This window comes from Ipomoea nil, unplaced genomic scaffold, assembly GCF_001879475.1.
Source record: "Ipomoea nil cultivar Tokyo-kokei standard unplaced genomic scaffold, Asagao_1.1 scaffold0510, whole genome shotgun sequence".
NCBI lineage: Eukaryota > Viridiplantae > Streptophyta > Magnoliopsida > Solanales > Convolvulaceae > Ipomoea > Ipomoea nil.
In genome coordinates, this window is record NW_017616938.1 from 479,488 (window position 1) to 499,597 (window position 20,110).

Here is a 20,110-nt window from a genome sequence, read left to right on the forward strand (position 1 = left end):
TACCTTTGTTTGCATCTGACGGTTGTAATACAGTAGTCAGATTTTCTTCTTCTTCTTCAACATTTTGATTGAACCCTGTATATAAAATTTAGAATTTGTCAAAGATGATTTCCCTCATTCTTTAAAATAAAGAACAAAATTCACAATTAACTTAAAAAAAATTACCATTCGCTGTAACGTTTAGGTTTGTTGATGCTGCTGGAATATTGGAGACTTCTTCGAACGCCATAAATAAATCTCTATTAAGCATATTTGTTGCGTTTGAGTCTGCACTGAACTGCGTGTTTTGGATGATTTTTCCGTTCGTATTGACTTACAAAAAAAACATTTTTAAAATAATTTTCAAAGAATCGAAGTGCGTGAAACATTCTAAGAACCAAAGTAATAACCTTATCATTTGATATTTCTGAAAGCGGTCGTCTTGGGGTTGTGGATTGGCATAATTGGCCTTTTACCGTTAAATTGCATAAAAGACGAAGGTATAAATGAAAAAAGTTTATATAAAAGAATTGATAGATTGTAAAACATAATTGAATGTACCATTAGTTATGCCACTACTACTAGTATTGGAAATAGGACTGTTGACTCCTAGCACGAATTTTCTGCATTTATTGTTGGTTTTTGTATATTCCATATTAACTGCGCTGAGGTGTATACTCACATGTTCTTGTTTTCCACATTGAAAATAAAATAAACATTAGCAAAAAAACTATACATACATGAATTTAAAAGAATAATACCATATATATTGAAATTTAAATTGTTTTGATTTACCATCCGTGACAGAAGTGTTTGGTGTGATAGTTCTATTAGAAGTGAACATTGGTGTTCCTGCCGTGTATGAGTGCGTCTGATTCTCTTTTCCGACAACATCACTATTTTTTTCAACCGTTCTACTATGTACATTTTCTGCAACATATTAGAAAATGGGTTAGATACTAATTCTTTATATTTAGTAAATAATTACCTAAGTAGATGCAAAGTAATATTTCAATAGTAATCCAGAACAATAAGCGGAAAAAATTATTATTCCCTATGTATAATAATATGGCAAATTATTGTATGGACCATGGTCCACATAATGTTATGTGAACCATAACAAAAAGTACATTTCTAATATATTAAATGTATATTATTTTTGTACTGAATGTACATTATACAATATAATGTACACTCAGAACAAAAATAATGTATATCCCCTGTATACAATATACATTATTTTTGTACTGAATGTACATTATTTTATAGTAGACAAAATATGATCTACACAACTTGTGTGGACCATGGTCCATACAATAATGATTGTAATAATATGTACAAAATAAGCACATGTCAAAATATATACTTAGTCCATTTATACCATAACAAAATATATACTTAGCCCATTATAATAAACACATAATATATACTTAGCCCATTTATACCCTAACCAAAACCTATTAAATAATGAGCCCACATAACCTACCCAAACCCGCCCGCAATACCCATACCCGGATCCTAAAACCCAAACCCAACCCATTGTAAGCTTTGACTACCCGGACACCTCATTCGGACAGTGTAGAACCTCTGTCAATCCCTTAGCTCTCTCTCTCTCTCTCTAACACTCACTCCGATCGCGTAGAATCACTCTGATCTTGGCGATGGCCATCTATTCTTTAGGTTTCAAACTCAATTTCGAGCACAATTTCATTCTGACCGAGCTCTCTCTCTCTCTCGATGTAGAACTACTTGTTGTTCGTCTATACACACAACTCACCCTACAATCTTGCCTTTTTCTAACCAAAAAAAAACAAATCTGAGTTCGGTTTAGGGAATTAAATCTGATCTACTGTTAAAGCTACATTTTTGGTGTTTTAGAGTAAGAGGTTATAGATGAGTGTTTCTAATATCTGTGGATTCAACACGGTGTCGAGAAACCTAATATCAAGGTAAAATTTCGAACTCTTTTATCTTTATATATATATGTATCTGTGTACATCAACAATTTGAATTGTACTTAGTGTATAGATTTCTTATACTTTAGATCGTTATAGATGTATACATACCAAAGCAGTTATGGTTTTACATAAATTTTCATCGTTGTCTTAATTTCAGGTAAATTGTCGACAACACCACTAAGTTTACAGTGTAACAATGGCGTAAAGAGGTAAAACTTGTAGAAACAGTGTACATACAACAACATTTGGCAAAGGTAATGCTTAAATAATAAGATCTTAATGTGCGTATGTTACCTGGAGTGTTAATTGGCTGCTTCCTTTTGCTACCTATAATTGTAGAACTGAGTATTTTCTGCATGATTACTGAGTGCAATTTTTGTTTGTTGTAAAACTGTAACTGTCAATAGGGGAATTGTCTGAGTGTGTTTAGATTTAGGTTTTATATCAGGTCTGGTTAATAACTTGTCTTGTTTGTCTAAAAAAGGGTGTTTTGTGTGCAAAATGAATTAGCAGTAATAATTTAAATGACTCTTGAGTTTTTCTTGGGAAGAGCATAAAATCATCTGTTTTGATGTAATTGATATTTTGAGATTGCTGACATATTAGCTTTGTAGTTTATCATACTATGGACTTTATCAAGTCATTTTTGCTTAAATGTATTTAGTACTTTAACATTAAATTTGTGGTTTTTCTGAGCAATTAATTTGATAGGCAAATGATGATATTTTAAATCTGATGCCAAAATGATGGATAATTTCTTATTACTACAGCATTACATTAGATCCCATTATTTTAACTAAATTTCTTTTTATTAGACCATGTTTCAATCTGATGCCAAAAATATGCTTCCTCCATGGATTTGCATTTAATCACATAGTTCAGTTCTTTGACCTTGTATATGTGTTATTACTAAGCAGTTAATTTTATTGCCAAATGATGATGTTATAAATGTGATGGCAAAATGATGTAAAATTTCTGATTCGTAGATCAATAATTTTATGTGGATTGTTTTGCTTTAGGGAAATTAGTCCAAAATTGATATTTTAATGACTTTGAATTCCTTTATATGAGTTCATTACTTGTACATTGTATCTGTGGTATTAGTAAGAAGTTAAATTTGTAGGCAAATGATGATATTAAAAATCTGATGCAAAAATGATGTTAAATTTATGTTTCTTAGATCAAGAATTCAAGGGTGAATTGTTTTGCTTTAGGGAATTAATTTCAAATTTCATTTTAAACTTCATTTCAATTCCTTTATATTAGTTGATTACTTTGACATTGTATCTGGGGTATTACTAAGCAGTTAATTATATCTACACTTGATGATCTAAAAAATTTCATGCCCAAACGTTGTAAAATTTTTGAATCTGAGATCAATAATTGTATGTCTATTGTTTTTCTTTAGGAATTAATTCCAAATTTCATTTTAATTTGACTTTAAAGTCATTATATTAGTTGATTACTTTGACATTTTATCAGCGGTATGACTAAGCAGTTAATTTTATAGCCAAATGATGATCTTCAAAATCTGATTCCAAAACAATTGACAATTTTTTAGTCTTATACCAACAATTATATGTGGATTGTTTTGCTTTAGGGAATGAAGTCCAAATTTCATTTTAAATTTTCTGTCATTTCCTTTATATGAGTTCATTACTTTGAAATTCTATCTGTGTTATTACTAAGCAATTATTTCTATAGGCAAATGATGATCTTAAAAATGTGATTCCAAAATGATTAGCAGATTCTGATTCTTAGATTAATAATTGTTTTGCTTTAGGGAATTAAGTTCAAAATTCATTTTAAAATGACTTTCAATCCATTTATATGAGTCCATTGCTTTGTTACTAAAGTATTTTAAAAAATTGGTTATCAAGAAGTTCATTTCATAGGCAAATGATGATCTTAAAAAACTGATGCCTAAATGGTGGATAAAGTGTTACTCTTAGATCATTAAATTATCTATGACTGTATTGCTTTAGGTAATTGAGTAAAAAAAAGATTTGAAATGACTTAAAATTTCGTTCTATTTGTACATTATTTAAAATGTGATTCTCAAATTAGCTAAAGTTTCAGAAATGGTTTTTATTCCTTTAGCTTAATTTTTTTAAAAAAAAAATTATTTTAGATAATTTGATTTGAAACTTAATAATATTTAGTAAATTGTAGTTTATATTTTAGATAAGAATTGGTGTGCTTGGATGTTTGATGGCAGATTGTTCCTTTCCTAAATGATTTGGTATTTAATAAGTTGTTTTAGGTACTTTAACATTAGATCACTTAACTTACTAAGCAGTTTATTATTTAAGTATAAATGATTATCTTTGGAATGTAAAGAAAAAAAAAATTACACAATCTAACAACAGCTTTAATGTTTTGGCACACAAAATAAGATGAGGTTTTATAATACAAATTGCAAGTATTCAACAATAAGAAAAATTACAACTACCAAAGACTTGGTAAGAATACCAAAAAAAAAAAAAAAAAAAAAAAAAAAAAAAAAAAAAAACTTATACTACATTTTAATCCAATTTGATGTTGTACTTTCTTTTGTTGCTACTCTTTGGTTGCTTGTGGTTTTCTCTGATGGCTTGAAAACTAATATCCTTTATTGCTGGTTCTTGATAAATCCTGTTAGGCTTACGACATAGAAACAACCATTTAAAAAAATTGTTAGCAAAACATCAATAACTCAGTATAAGCTTCTGATCCTTAGGAGTTCTCAAATTCAACCTGCATACAGATAGATACACAGTAAAATACCAAATAGTTTAAACATTCATGGATGATTAGACAACTGATAAGTACATAAACCAAAATACTCAAATACAGTACTTTAGCACTATTAAAGTGCTATGAAGTCTTGGTGCTTCCTAAAAACAAACTTCAAAAATTCCAACCAACACAGAAAGGTGGACAATTGTCTGTACTTTGCTCATAGTTTACCAACAGACCAGACATCTAAAATCTTGTGGTTTAACACTCAAATTTTTGTCTTCTTAACCTTGCCAGAAGAAGAGAACTGATCAATTAGTGATCTCTTAACCAAATTACATTCTTCCAAATTAGCCACTGGACTCTGAGTTTGCTGAACACTTGTGGGACTGTTGACCTCATTATCACCATTGGATGCTTCCTATAAAATGAAATTAGTGATTTAGTTTTCAAACTTAGGGAAAAGTAGAAAAAAAAAAAGAAATAAAAACTGAAATGCTAACATAAATAGTATTACCTGATCAGATTCATCATCATCCTCTTCATCCTCATCAATCATTTTAGATATCAGATCCTTCTCTTGGTTGTCTTTCAGCTTTGAACAGTAGGTAGAGACTAATATTTCATCCCTCAACAGTCTCATCACAATATAGGCTGGATTGGCTCCCATCATTTGACTGGTTTTCAATGATATCTTAAATATCATTGACATTCCAATTAGTGATTCCAACTCTTTTGGAATGTTTGAAACCTATAACCAAGACAAAAACAATTTAGGAAAAGTTAACAAAGAAATAGATTTTGTATCTAATAAGACAGTGATGTGTTTAGGATAGTTAGCTTACCTTGTTATATTTCTTGTAGAGGAGGTTTGCAGGGATTCCTACCAAGTCTGAACACTCCCTATCCCATAAAAGGAAGGGAGCATCTGATAATCCTTTATCCATAACTCTTATTTTTACCCGATATCTTGCCATTCCTTCCTTGTACTTTTTATCACAATTAGTACACAGTAGATCATCTCCATCTGGTTTCAGTTTTCTGTTGCAACCCGATGTCATGCAAGATATGTACATCCATCCAAATGAACCTTCAATTCCTACAATCTCTGTAGGGACATAAAAATCCCAATCCTGCATTGAACCAAATAATTAATTAGTAACACTGCTAATTGAGTGATTAAATCTAGTCCTAGCAGACATATTGTAAACTGAATACAATTCTCACCTGTTTGTTTTTCAATAAATCACCAACTGAAGTGACAGTGATAGTACCACTCCTGAATTCAGAAATCCCAGTGGACTGGGACATAACTGTGGCATTGCTAATACTTTTTAAAGGACTATGAATAGTGGTTATCCTACACAATCCAAAAAAAAAAAAAAAAAAAAAAAAACAATGAATACAGTACTGTAAATAAGATTGAACAAAGTTTGATTTAAAAAGAAAAATTAGAAACTTACTTGGCCCTGAAATCTTCAACTTCCTGATAAGAGGAATTCAAGTACAGCTTGGTAGCATCATAGGAACTTGTGATCCTCACTTCACCTAATAGGACAACATAAAAAAAAAAAAAATTAAACAATGATGTATAAAATAATGATTTAGGGGGAAACAGAAAAATAAACAGAAATATATCTTAGGGATAACTAAACATCTTACCATTTACAATTTTAAACAGAAATATATCTTAGGGATAACTAAACATCTTACCATTTACAATTTTTGCCCTACAAAGCTGAATCACCACAACTAATGGTTCTTTGAGATCTGAATTGTAGAATGGTAGCATGGGAGCTACATGGGTATCCCAAACCGTGCATTTCAAATGATTTCCCCTGTATTGAAATGTGTTAGTAAAATGGAAAAATATTTTAATGAACTTAATACATAGATTGTGTGAAACTTACTCATTGTCTGCTATCTTGAAATCTATCAGTTTAGCTGGTTCCCCCCCCCCCCCCCCCTATTATTTTGTCAACTGGAGCATGTATCTCAATGACTCTGCCTATTACATTTGTAATCCAACAAAACAAATTTATATGGGTGGAAAAATTAAATCTGAAAATTTAGCATTGCATACAGAAATGACTTACCAAACATGACTTTGTCATTCACTAAAGTTGGATCTTTCAGACATTGATAGGGTTTAAGCTGAAACATGTTGGTAGGAAAGCCTCTGGATTTGATTGCCTTGACCTGAGTATCGTAGTTCAACCTTATCATATACTGATGATCACAAGTCCTATACATATAGTACTAGCTGAACACCAAATTTTTTTTTTTATAGAATAGAGCTTCCCTTCCTTGAAGACATTCTTGTACTTGTCTACATCCGAGTTTTGCATGTTTACATGAATAAAAGTTCCCTGCATGATAGATTAGTGAACAGGTTTTATACTGTGGAATGAAAGACAGGAAAATTTAACAGTGAAAAAATTGTGCTTACCTCTTGATCGCATACCAGAACCTCTCTACTCTTCATCTCTTTCGAGCCTCTCCTTTCCGGTATTTCATAAACTCTAACACACCTAACTCGTATGGCCCTCTCTCTATCAAGAGGGACAATATCTTTAACCAAAATATACTGACTTGGCATGGTTAAATTTGCAGGGATTTTGAATATGGTTGACTGCTAATGAAGAGATGTAACTGAAGAGATGGAACAATGGTGGGTAAAAAAAGATTGACGCAGAGGTTTATATAGGCTCAAGAAGTGATTCGACATTTGAAGATAGCATTACTTGCAGCCGGAATAGTGATGGAGTTTCCAAGAAAGAAATCAGAATCATCATGCTGATTGTTTCGAAGCATTTTTTTTAATACGTTGTTCAATATGTATGTGTATATCTGAATGTCTTTAGGTGTATATATGTAAATAGATATATGAAGTCTTGGAAATAGATTACATTTAGGTTATCATTAGAAGTCTTACATAATTAGAAGTCTATTTAATTACGTTGGTATCATAACATATTAGCCGTATAATGCACATTGGAAAGCCAACCGTTGATTGAAGACAATAAATTCGAAGCTTTATTCTGACTTCTCAAAATGACGTAGTTTCGTATGGGCGGGAAAGTGTGTTTAGAAGAAAGTTACTGCTTTATTATATTGATAGATAGATTATGACATAGTCGAGGAACCATTTTGATAATTTACCCAAAAAAATAGCCATGACCCATGTTTTGCACACGAAGTGCCCTTCACGCGCCCTATTGGGCAGGTAAACAAGTTGATTTTTTTTTTCTCACTCCTTCTCTTGGGCAATTTATATCATGGATGAGAGTCCATATAACATTATGGATCATGGATTTAAACAACAAGGTACATAATTTATACTCGTAAGGTACAAAATTTCATAACATAAAACACAAAAAATTACAACACAAGACACATAGCATAACATTATAGACTCAACTAGATTGGAAAAATAGGTACATAATTCATACTCATAAGGTACATAATTTCATAACACAAGACACAAAAAAATCATAACACAATACACATACACATGTTATATATTTACTTATTTTTCAAATCTGATTTAGGTACATAATTTGTGTTCGTAAACACAAAATTTCGCAACACAAGACACATATATTCATAACATAAGACACAATTACTAATTTGTTTCAATCACATAATTCATACTCATAAGGTACAAAATTTTATAACGCAAAGACATAAAAAGTCATAACACAAAACACAAATACATGAACCAAGGTCCATTATGAAGTGTGAACCAAGGTCCATTATGAAGTGTGAACCCTGGTCCATGATATAACGATTGCCTCTCTTCTTGTTGGGCCGACAAAGACTCATTCTAAGTTTCTACCTTTATTGTCGCTTTTATTAGAATTGTATTAGTAGTCTTGTATTAGAACACTTGAAGCGTTATGTTGTGCAATCGTGTGCACCATGCAAGGTGTACACGGAATTGGCTCCATAATTTTTATACTGTAGATTCATAATTTTTAAACAGTAGATTCATAATTTCTATACTATAGATTCATAATTTCTATACTATAGATTCATAATTTCTATACTGTATAGTTATCAAATTATGAAACATATAGTTCAGTGATTTGTGAATACAGAGTTCAACAATTGGGAATATGAACAAATGAACAATGAAAATTATGAACATAGAGTTTTGTAATTGTGAATATAGAGTTCAATAATTATGAATTTATAGTATAGAAATTATGAATCCAATTCCGTGTGGCACCATCCATGGTGCACACGGTTGTACAACATAAGGAATAAGGGTCAAATAGGCTATCGAACTGCACACAATAATGCAATTAGGCCACCGAACCCAATAAAGCTACAATTAGATCCATAACTAACAATTTTCTTGCAATTTGTCTATTTTGTAAGTTTTCTAAGTTGCTAGTAGGTCACCCTTAGAGGGCGTTTGGTTCAGGTTATATAACATAATCAAGGGAATGTGACATTCCGAAGCTCAGATTCCTATGTTTAGTTCATATTATCTGAGGGAATCTAACATTCCCAAGGAATGTCACATTCCCTCCACATAGGATTTTGAAGGGAATGTGATTCCCTTCAATTTCTTAGGTTATGTAAGATAACCTTGGTTATGTTAGAGATATTATAGTGTGTGTATAAAAGATAACCCTAAACCAAACATGATTATATAACATACCCCAATTTTAACCAAACACAGGAATCTAAGATTCTCAGTAATCTAACATTCTCAGCAATCTAACATTCCTTAAAGTAATCTGACATTCCGTGAACCAAACGACCCCTTAATTTAAAATATTTATTATTTAAATAATTATTTTAAATTAAAAAAAAAAAAAGAAAGGAAGAAAGATACCGATCGTCTCCGGCCATGGATTCGTCTCCATGGCCGGAGACGAAGAAGTTATCTTCGTCTCTGGCCGGAGGCGAAGATAACTTCTTCGTCTCCGACCACGGAGACAAAGAGCTCTTCGTCTCCGGCCATGGAGATGAATCCATGGCCGGAGACGATCTGTTTTTTTTTTTTTTTTTTTTTTTTTTATTTTATTTTATTTTATTTTAAATAATTATTTTAAATAATAAATATTTTAAAAAATATTTTAAATAAAAGGTGACTTGCTAACAATCTAGAAAACTTATAAATTAGACAAATTGTAAGAAAATGGTTAGTTTAGAGATTTAATTGTAACTTTTTTAGGTTCAATAACCTAATTACATTATTGTGTGCAGTTCGATGGTCTATTTGATCTTTATCCTATAATAACATAATTTGCCAGAACACTTTTCTATTGTAATATTATTATATTCTGTACTATCCTATTGTTGTTAATAAATGATTCACAGATATTCCATCCACATCGCTTTAACACTATAGTGCATCTATAAATACAGAAGGTTTATCGACAACCTATATATTCTCATTTGAAATCGTTAAAAAAAAATGTATTCAAAATTTTCACCAACCCAAAAATTTCCTCTAAATATTATATATGAACTAAATAAATTATTGAATCTCAAAATATGTCGAAATCTCCTATTCAAAGTTTCAAAATAATATTTATACGTTATTGGAACATTATTTTAAATTATTAGTGTGCATTTAATAATCAAAAGAGAGAAAAAAAAAAAAAAAACAACAATTAAAGCGAGTACACTATACCCAGTATTACTGTCACCCACAGTTTTTATTTGTTTCGTAAAATACGCGTAACCCGGTCGTACCACCAGCGTCTATTTCAGCAATAAAGTTCAAAATCTAAGTATCATAAAAACTTTGCCCAGAATTTTCATGTAATTACATTACAGATTTGAAATTAAATTAAAATCTCACGCAGCTCCGATCCCAATTTCTAGGGTTTACATTTTCTCTTCACTCGCATTCATACATGCGTATGCGTGGAATCAAGGATGTATAGTAACTTCAAGGAACAAGCGATTGAGTACGTAAGGCAAGCAGTTCAGGAAGACAATGCGGGGAACTACGCCAAGGCATTTCCGCTCTACATGAATGCATTGGAATACTTCAAGACTCACCTCAAGTACGAGAAGAACCCTAAGATCAAGGAGGCGATCACCCAGAAGTTCACCGAGTACTTGCGCCGCGCCGAGGAAATCCGAGCGGTGCTTGACGAGGGCGGAACGGGGCCCGGTTCCAACGGAGGGGATGCGGCCGTGGCTGCCAAGCCCAAGTCCAAGCCCAAGGATGGGGGGGAGGACGGGGAGGATCCCGATCAGGCTAAGCTTCGGGCTGGATTGAATTCCGCGATCGTTAGGGAGAAGCCTAATGTGAAGTGGAGTGATGTTGCTGGGCTCGAGAGCGCCAAGCAGGCCTTGCAGGAGGCCGTGATTTTGCCTGTCAAGTTTCCACAGTTTTTCACCGGTGAGGTCTTTTAGGGTTGCATGTTTAATATTTTCTTACTTCATTTGGTTATGTGTCTGTCTGTATGCCATGTTTTGTTTGTGAAGTTGGTTGCTATATTGATATTTCCTTTTACTAGTTATGTTATTTAGAATATGAATTAGCTCTGCCATGGAATTGGTTGGCATTGGCTATTGATGATCAACTACTTCAAGATGCCAATAAACTGAACTATGTGAATATGTAATGGTTTTACTTTGAGCAAGTTTGAGTTTGAGCTCAGCTCAGCTGGTTAGAAGATTTATTAATTATTACTGTATGAGCTTCCTGCTTTTGCTGGTGTAGATGCTTTCATACCCGAGCTGAAGGCCTAGTTCTTAGGAATAATTTCATTCTGTGGCTCTGGGTGTCTGGAGTAACAATATCTACTATCCCATATCGGTTTTAATCTTTAGGTGTTTGGGATTTGCTGGTGCATACCACCACTTGGTTGCAGACCAAATCTGCTTTAACATCAATTAAGAAGAGTTATCAAACTAGAACTTAGAACACAACTAATTGTTCCCATTGGATGATGACCTTCTAGATTTTCAATACTTTCATAAATCTGTTTTTGTTGCTCCACATGTTATAAATTGACTGAAGAACTCCCCAAAAAATGCCCAAAAATACTTGATCTAAGTTTTCTACATAAAAATACATTATGGATATATGTGAAATTGATATATTAGTTTATATGGGAGAGTGGGAGACTGAATTTTGGTTTCCTCCTTTTTGTCCTTATAGGCAAAAGACGGCCATGGAGAGCTTTTCTTTTATATGGTCCTCCTGGAACAGGGAAGTCCTATTTAGCCAAGGCTGTTGCTACTGAAGCAGAGTCCACTTTTTTCAGGTATATCATATTTTGCTCTCCTACGTGCAACCTAATAGTGGTATCTAGTGCAGCTGTCCAAAGAACTTTTCTATTTTAAAATTTGAGCAGTACATTGGTCACATCTCCTCTAACTGGCTTGAGCATTTATCCCCATTGCAAATATTAAAATACTGAACATAATCACATATCTTTTTCTTCTTCCTATGCTGGTCTGTGCTTCTTGCTTGCTTACTTTGGAGTTTCTCATGTTCAGTATATTTGTATAGCAGGGATCTAAATGTCCGTGCTTGGTGGGGCTAATGTTTGAACTAGGAATTTGCTGTTAGGAGAGTTTATCACTTTGTAATTGTTATTAGCTTTTCAATAACATATGCTCACCTTCTCTTCTCAAGTCATTTATTTTTGCTTCTGCTAGAATTCTACTAGGTTGGGTGGTACATTGGGTTTACTGGATTTTGCGCTTCCTTTGTTGTTTTTGCAATTCTTCCCATATTTTTGTAAAATGGGATAAGTTGTGAGAAGTTTTGTGTGTTGATTGGGCTTCCTTTTCCTGTATCTGAGTTGCATCCCATTGGTGCTTTGTTAAACTTCTTTACCTATTAAAATTTAAAATAATACAGTTCTTGCTAGCCTGAAGGACTTGCCGTATTTAGCCCTTGCAAGTTGTGCACAGATAATCCTTCTGATACTTTATGTAAGTAAATAGAGACCACTGTTCATTTACAAGGTGCCTACAAGGAATATGCTCACGCTGAGGCATGTTTCATTCATGCATGATTTTGCTCCTTCAAATATATACCTGTATTGTCTAAAGATTTTACATGCATGAGAAACTTAGGCTATAAAGTTGGCAAGTGCCAACTTTTGTTTTGGTGCAGTGTATCATCATCAGACCTTGTTTCAAAGTGGATGGGAGAAAGTGAAAAGCTTGTCTCTAACCTTCTCCAAATGGCTCGCGAAAGTGCTCCTTCCATTATATTCATAGATGAAATAGATTCCTTGTGTGGACAGCGTGGGGAAGGAAATGAGAGTGAAGCTTCCAGACGTATTAAAACAGAACTACTTGTGCAGATGCAGGTGACTGCTGTCAAAACACCCTACCCTCTTTATCCCCCAAAATAGGAAAAACAATGAAAATGGGAAAAGAAAATGCTGTGCCTGTAATATGCATTATTTAAAGCTATTTTATATTTGTCCTTCTCTTAGTACAATTTTAGACTAATAGGCATAATAATAATAATAATAATAATAATAATAATAATAATAATAATAATAATAATAATAATGTAATAATAATAATAATAATAATAAGGTTTTAGAGTCTCGTGCACATGTTACCATGTTCATGTTGATGATGTTCCAAAGCACGAAATGTCGTTATTACTACAGCAGAAAATCTTGATGGTATAGACATCACATTTTTTCATTTTCCTGACTAGATTCACTTGTTTATTTGAATATAAGATGCTAATTAAAAGAGAGAGGTAGCTTTGATTCTCATGCCAAACTGGATCTGTTAGTATTTGGTTGATGACACTAGAGACATGCTTGTGCTTGTTTAAATCTTCATTAGTTTGATACTGGAGCTTATCTTATGCACATTACATTTACAGGGGGTTGGTCATAATGATGATAAAGTGCTTGTACTTGCAGCCACAAATACTCCATATGCTCTTGATCAGGTGAAGAATAATTCAAAATATACATTCATAACCATTTTGATTTTACTTTTAACACTTGTTTTCTTTTACAGGCAATCCGACGACGATTTGATAAAAGGATATACATTCCACTCCCAGATGTGAAGGCACGGCAACACATGTTCAAGGTAAATGCAGTTGCCCTTCATTCTTTGGTTGACATAATTTAGTTGTTCTGGAAGGTCAGTGATAACCTTACTCTTGGCGATCCAGAAACGAAACTGACTCTTCTTATGTTATGGCCCATGCCACTTGTTTAGGTTCATTTAGGAGACACCCCCCACAATTTGAGCGAAAGTGACTTTGAGGATTTGGGTTATAAAACAGAAGGTTTTTCTGGTTCAGATATATCTGTTTGTGTAAGTGTGGATTAATGATCCTGTTGGCTTACATCTACAATGTCTGTTGATTTGTATCTCTTATTTATTTTCTGCTTCAATAGGTTAAGGATGTCCTCTTTGAACCTGTACGCAAAACCCAAGATGCTATGTTCTTCCTTAAGACTCCTAATGATACATGGATGCCATGTGGACCAAAGCATCCAGGTGCAGTCCAGACAACTATGCAGGAGCTTGCTGCAAAAGGACTCGCCTCAAAGGTATATTATTTTAACATAGATCGTCAAATTGAGAATAAAAGTTAAGTCGATGACATTTGTATTCTCTGGATATGGACTTAGCTGGAGCATTTGAGCATCTCATGAAGTTTTTATATTTAATTATTTATAAAAAAAAAAAAAAAAAACTCATACGAATTTCTTAGATATATTTACTGGATCAATAATTTTTTTTTTTGAGAGTACAAATATAAAATATTAGAGCTTTATTGGTGAAAAGGGGTGATCTACTTCCATTAGATGCACCTATATATTCCTGGTGACCAGGACAAAGTTCGAATATAATTGGAGATATGGCATGAAAAATAACGTTTCCTAGTTTGTCTTCCTTGAACCCTTTTTCAATATCAATGTTGTCACTTTGAATGGGGTGAGGCCAGGAGGAGAATTTGTACTCTGAACTCGAGGTCTCTGGTAGCTGATAAACTCTAATTGGGAATTATTGATCTTTAAGCTAATAGTTGGTCTTGTGTGAAATATTCTCACACAAGTTTTTGTGAAAAAATTTATAAATGGTTATAATCGATCAATGCTTGCAGATCATTCCCCCACCCATCACGAAGACAGATTTTGACAAGGTGCTTGCACGTCAAAGACCAACTGTGAGCAAAGCGGATCTTGATGTGCATGAGAGATTTACAAAAGAGTTTGGAGAGGAGGGTTGAGGAGCTGGCATATATAACTATTTGCAGGCTGGATCTCATGTATGTTGTATGGCTTTCTATTTTCTTCAAAGAAGTAAGACTCATGGAATGAAAAATATTCATGAATTGCAGTTTGGTTCCACTCTTTTGCAAATATGTTTATTCTCACCTTTATACAGATTAGTGTTTTCTTCTTAAGCTAAAAATGACAAACCTGGAAATTAATAACCAAAAAAGAATTGAATAAATAAGGATGTGTTTGGTTCGCACATAGGAATCGGAATCGGAATGGGTATCAAATACTTGGTAATAGTAATGGATTTTGGTGAAAGTATTTAACATGTTTGGTAGTAGGGTGGAATGAGAATGGTTACTAATAGTAGCTTGAAAATGAATAAGGGAATGAAACCCTTATTGTATTTGGGTATGGGTTTTTCAATTGATGGGGTATTCGAAACCCATAGTAGTGATCTAAAAACCTATCAAGCAAACAACAACAATTACTTTCATACCCATTCCTATGGGCAAAACCCACCAACCAAACACACCCTAAGTTGTATTCTTAAACGTATATATTTATGAGCTTTTGTCATTTTTGGTTCTTAAATGATTCCAATTAGATCTTTAAATTATGAAATGTTCGAGCCAAGTGAACTTGCTAAATTGATACAAATGAGTTGATTTACTGATTATTATTTGGTAACGGGTTAAAATTTGATTGCATAGCATCCATATATAACCTTAAGTATTGTCGTATTGATAGTGGTGTAGGGATTATGCTCAAATTGGGCAAATTCTTGTGTGTGTCAACATTTGGTATGTCTGTCGAGTCATTGAGTCATTGTGATTTATATCTTCTCAAATATTCTGTCGGGCTAAGGTGTGTGACCCTTGAGATTGGGAATTCAACCTTTTTGGAGAAGAAGTATTGATAATTGTTATATCATGGGTCATGGTTCACCTAGCATTGTGGATCTTGGTTTAAAAATTGTGTATACAATTAATATTTTATGTGTCTTACTGTAAATAAATTGAAAATATAATATATTAATTGCATGCACATAATATCTCAACGGTAGGTGCACACCATAATATCTTAATTGTCAATACGCACATAATATGTTAATTGTATACGCATAATTTGAATGTGAGTTAATACCCAAAATGGTCCCTCGACTATGCCATAATTACCAATTTGGTCCTCAACTACCATTCTTAACCAATTAAGTCCTCAACTATGTAACTTTTACTCAATTAAGTCCTCAACTATACAATTCTTACCCAATTTAGTCCTCAACTATACAATTCTTACCCAATTTAGTCCTCTGTATTAATTTGACTGTTTGTTGACTGTCAAAACTCGGGATAAAATTATAATTTTACAAGATTTCTCATTCCTCTCCATTTAGCAGCGCCAAACCATGCAGCAATACACTCCGATCAGATTTCGATCGTCAAAAAATCGTTGAAAATCAAATTCATGGGCTATCCGATGCATAACCACTACTTCGACACTGACAGGTTTAGAACCCAACCCGAGCTTATTGCTACATGGTTTGGCGCTGCTAAATGAGGAGGAAGGAGAAAACTTGTAAAATTACAACTTTATTTCCACTTTTGACAGTCAACAAACAGTCAAATTGACAAAGGACTAAATTGGATAAAAATTGTATAGTTGAGGACTTAATTGGGTAAGAATGATAGTCGAGGACCAAATTGGTAATTACGACATAGTCGAGGGACTATTTTGGGTATTAACTCTTTGAATGTTATTTGGAATCAAGATTCACAATGTAAGGTGCATCATGATGCATCAGTAATAGACTAATAGTATAATTACACAATATTAATATATTTACCAAATAATTATTATGGTAATTAAGGAATTAATTAATTAATTGCACAGATATTAGTATAATTTACTAATAATTATATTATGGTAATTAAGTTAATAATTAACTTAATAATAGTATAATTACAATTAAACATGGTCGTTGGACTTGTTTTATAATTATTACAATTAATATATAGTGAGACTAAGAATTGAGGGGTGGATTTGATGGATGAGGTATCGACGGAAATAAAATCCTACATGGATGTGGTTTATGATGAGTGGCTTTGTTTGATTTAATTTGGTTGCCAGCAAGCTGTATTTACAGAGTTTTACAGCTGCAAATCAGTGGATTTAGTTGTTGATTGCAGTAGCTAGATGAGTACCATTTTGTCGTGCATGATGTAGTTTGGTAGTGTTGAGCTCTGGATAGTAGGGGATTAGTAAGAGAAGAAGAAGGATTGTGTGGCAGGCAGGGATTCAAACTCTGGTTCACTGCTTATTATTTCTGGCAAATTATGTTGCGGAACCGTGTCCACCTTGCAAGGTAGACACGATTCCAAAACGGCGTTATTTTCGCAGAAAACGACACCGTTCAAATTTATAAAAAAAAAAAAAAAAAAAATCGCTTTTGCATCGCCGTTAAGGCTACAAAGCCTACCAATAACGCCTCCACTGAGATTCAAACTCATAATCTTTCAAATGAAAGTCCAACTTGGATACCATTAGACCACATAGTCCTAATATTTAGAATTGATGTTTGTATTTAGAATATGTGATTTACATTGATTATTTACAATGTATGTGATTTTTTTATTGGAAATTATTCACAATTTGGGTGTTTACTATGTTTAAACTTTTGGCAGTTCAGGTGTTCATAATGTTGCAATTGTGTATTCATAATTTTTGAGTTATATATTCAGAACATTTACTGGTACTCTATTCGGCTTGTAAAATCAATCTACATAAATTGCAAGTTACATGTTCATAATTTTTGAGTTATATATTCAGAATTATTGAACTATATATTAGAACATTTACTGGTACTCTGTTTCATCTTGTAAAATCAATCTTCATAAATTGCAAGTTATGTTCATAATTTGTGAGCTACATCTGTATGTTTCAATTTCAAAAAGAACATATATCATATCCTTTTGAGAACAAACCGAGATTTGACAGGATTAGATTAGTTTCATCTTGCGAGATATGAACAAAGTATTATGAAAAAGTAAGAAGGGAATGAAAATTGAACAATACACAATCTTTTGGGTAGAAATATATTTACGTGCTGGCTGGGATGAGCAGGCAAACCTAACGCTTGAACTAACTCCATTTCAACTTAACTTGCTGAAGAGGTCCGGTCCGGTCTGTCCAAAGCATATTTTTCTAATTTCTGAAAAATGAACTCAAAAACTAGATGAATTTAATTATCTGGAAAGGGCAAAGGGAGCAGAATGGAACATTATATTTTGCTCAAATATACTTGTTTACCTTAACAATATATGTCATGGTATTGTCTGATCGAGAAAGAATCAAACTCAACAATCTTTGGCTGCTAACTTTTCACATTTAGTATCCATAAAAAGGATCAAATTAGCATCACAAAAAATCAATATGTATGCATATATAATCTCAACTCACAACCCTAATTTCCCCTAAACTGAATAAATCATCAAAACTGCTAAAATTTACATATATAGTACGTACCTAGTCCTAGGCTTCCAAATAATGCTGAGAGCGACACTCTTTCATCTTTCCCTCAACAAAAATCATACAATTTCCATCACAATGATACAAAGAAAATCTCATGGCTGACAAAATCCATACACACACACAGTTCTCTGCTCCATTTTTTGCTATGAAAGCCAAGCATGTCGGCCATGTCCTCCGTCCTCGAACAATTTCCCACATCGAAAATACAGCAGAAACATTTCCTCTTAATAAGGCTGTAGTTGGAAGAATTGGTCGCTGGGCTTGGTAGCGCGAGCCTGTAACCCGAGTGGGAGTATTAAGATGGCGGAACAATTGGAACCGCCCAAATTGAACCGTCATCTTTTTGAAATGTTTTGGGCGGAGGAGAGAGAGATCGCTAAGGGCAGTGGAGGCGGGCGGTGATGCTGTTGAGGCTGTCTCTGGGGAGGTTGACTTCGACATCGGTCTGCTCTTTCAGTGTTTCAGAGCTCAACCTTTCGAGGAAGCAATAGATCTTCGCCCTTAGCAGTCTCTGAGAGTGGGTTGCGAATTGCTATGCGTATTTTTAATTGTGAAAATAATGAAACCTTCAATTCTAATTAACTTCTACCAAAATTGGCTTTAAGAGTGACCTTTTAAATTATTTTTGTAGTTTTTTTTGGTAGGAAAATTATTCGTGTAGTGATAATTTTAATCTCACACCTTAAATATCTATTAAAAATTAACATGGAAAATAATACTTAATTTAGTCTCTCGATTATTAGGATTTCACCAATTTAGTCCTTATTATCAAAGTTGCTCAATTTAGTTCCTAACTATACAATTTTTACTTAAAATAGTCCATCGACTATTAGAATTTCCCCACTTTAATTCTCGACTAACAAAGTTACTCAATTTAGTCCCTAACTATACCAAAGTTATTCAATTTAGTCGCCAACTATGCAAATGTTAACTTAAAATGTAAGTTTAGTGTGCATTTGGGGACCTTTTTGTAGACCTGGCAATTATGAACACGACACGAAACCGGACATGAAAATAACGAGTTAGTGTTTAGTCTTAACGTGTCCTGGGTCATTAACGAGTCGACCCGTTATGTTTCGTGTCTTACGGGTCAACCCTTTAAACCTATTAAGAACCCGTTTAACCCGTTAATATTATCGTGTTAACCCATTAACACGAACCCGTTTACACAAACCTGTTTAAAACCCGCTAAGGACCAATGTCATTTAAGTAGGCACCGCACTCATGAATGAGATTACAAAAGATATTATGAACATGACTAATGATGAATTTACTACATTAGGCCAAGATCCTACACCAATTATTGATGTTCAATAATTTGAAATTTTAATTTTTATTATGTTCAATTTTATTCTAAAAACAAGTATGGATTTCTTTAATTATGATTTTTGGATGTTATTTTATCATTTTATGAATGTTATGAATTGAATATTTTTTTTGTTTGTTTGATGGATTGAATTGTATGTTTTATTTATTTTTGAGAAAATGGCACTTTTTCCCCCTGAGTTATATACTTATAGCACTTTTTCCCCCTGAATTATTTATGTAAGCACATTAGCCCCCTCAATTATTTTAAAAGTGGTGGTTTTCCCCCCTAATATATTTTATTGACATTTCTACCCTTAAAGTAAACATTTTATTTATTTTTCCTTTTCAATAAATTATTGCGTATACATAGGGATGACCACGGTTCGATTCGAATTGAACCAAACACTATAGCAATCGAAT

General features: G+C 33.1%; 1 protein-coding gene and 1 long non-coding RNA gene across 2 annotated transcripts; one reads left to right on the plus strand and one right to left on the minus strand.

The window, feature by feature from the left end:
* Positions 1-10,399: 10,399 nt before the first annotated feature.
* LOC109173972 (protein SUPPRESSOR OF K(+) TRANSPORT GROWTH DEFECT 1) lies at positions 10,400-15,016 on the plus strand. The gene is made up of 8 exons (XM_019323292.1): positions 10,400-11,025; positions 11,791-11,896; positions 12,757-12,955; positions 13,492-13,560; positions 13,632-13,706; positions 13,839-13,937; positions 14,021-14,176; positions 14,734-15,016. The coding sequence occupies exons 1-8, from the start codon at positions 10,554-10,556 to the stop codon at positions 14,857-14,859; spliced, it is 1,302 nt and encodes a 433-aa protein (XP_019178837.1). The 5' UTR covers positions 10,400-10,553; the 3' UTR covers positions 14,860-15,016.
* A 2,777-nt stretch (positions 15,017-17,793) lies between these two features.
* LOC109173973 lies at positions 17,794-18,881 on the minus strand. Its single transcript, XR_002052991.1, has 3 exons — positions 18,377-18,881; positions 18,161-18,228; positions 17,794-18,062 (listed from the first exon to the last, which is right to left on the minus strand). It is a non-coding gene; the product is annotated as an uncharacterized LOC109173973 (long non-coding RNA).
* Between the last annotated feature and the right edge of the window lie 1,229 nt (positions 18,882-20,110).

What these genes read in the sequence shown, in the direction of transcription:
- LOC109173972 (XM_019323292.1), top strand. Translation starts at nt 10,554, where the DNA reads ATGTATAGTAACTTCAAGGAACAAGCGATTGAGTACGTAAGGCAAGCA. An exon ending in AACTACTTGTGCAGATGCAG is followed by an intron (nt 12,956 to 13,491) that starts GTGACTGCTGTC and finishes TTACATTTACAG; the next exon opens with GGGGTTGGTCATAATGATGA. An exon ending in CTCCATATGCTCTTGATCAG is followed by an intron (nt 13,561 to 13,631) that starts GTGAAGAATAAT and finishes TTTCTTTTACAG; the next exon opens with GCAATCCGACGACGATTTGA.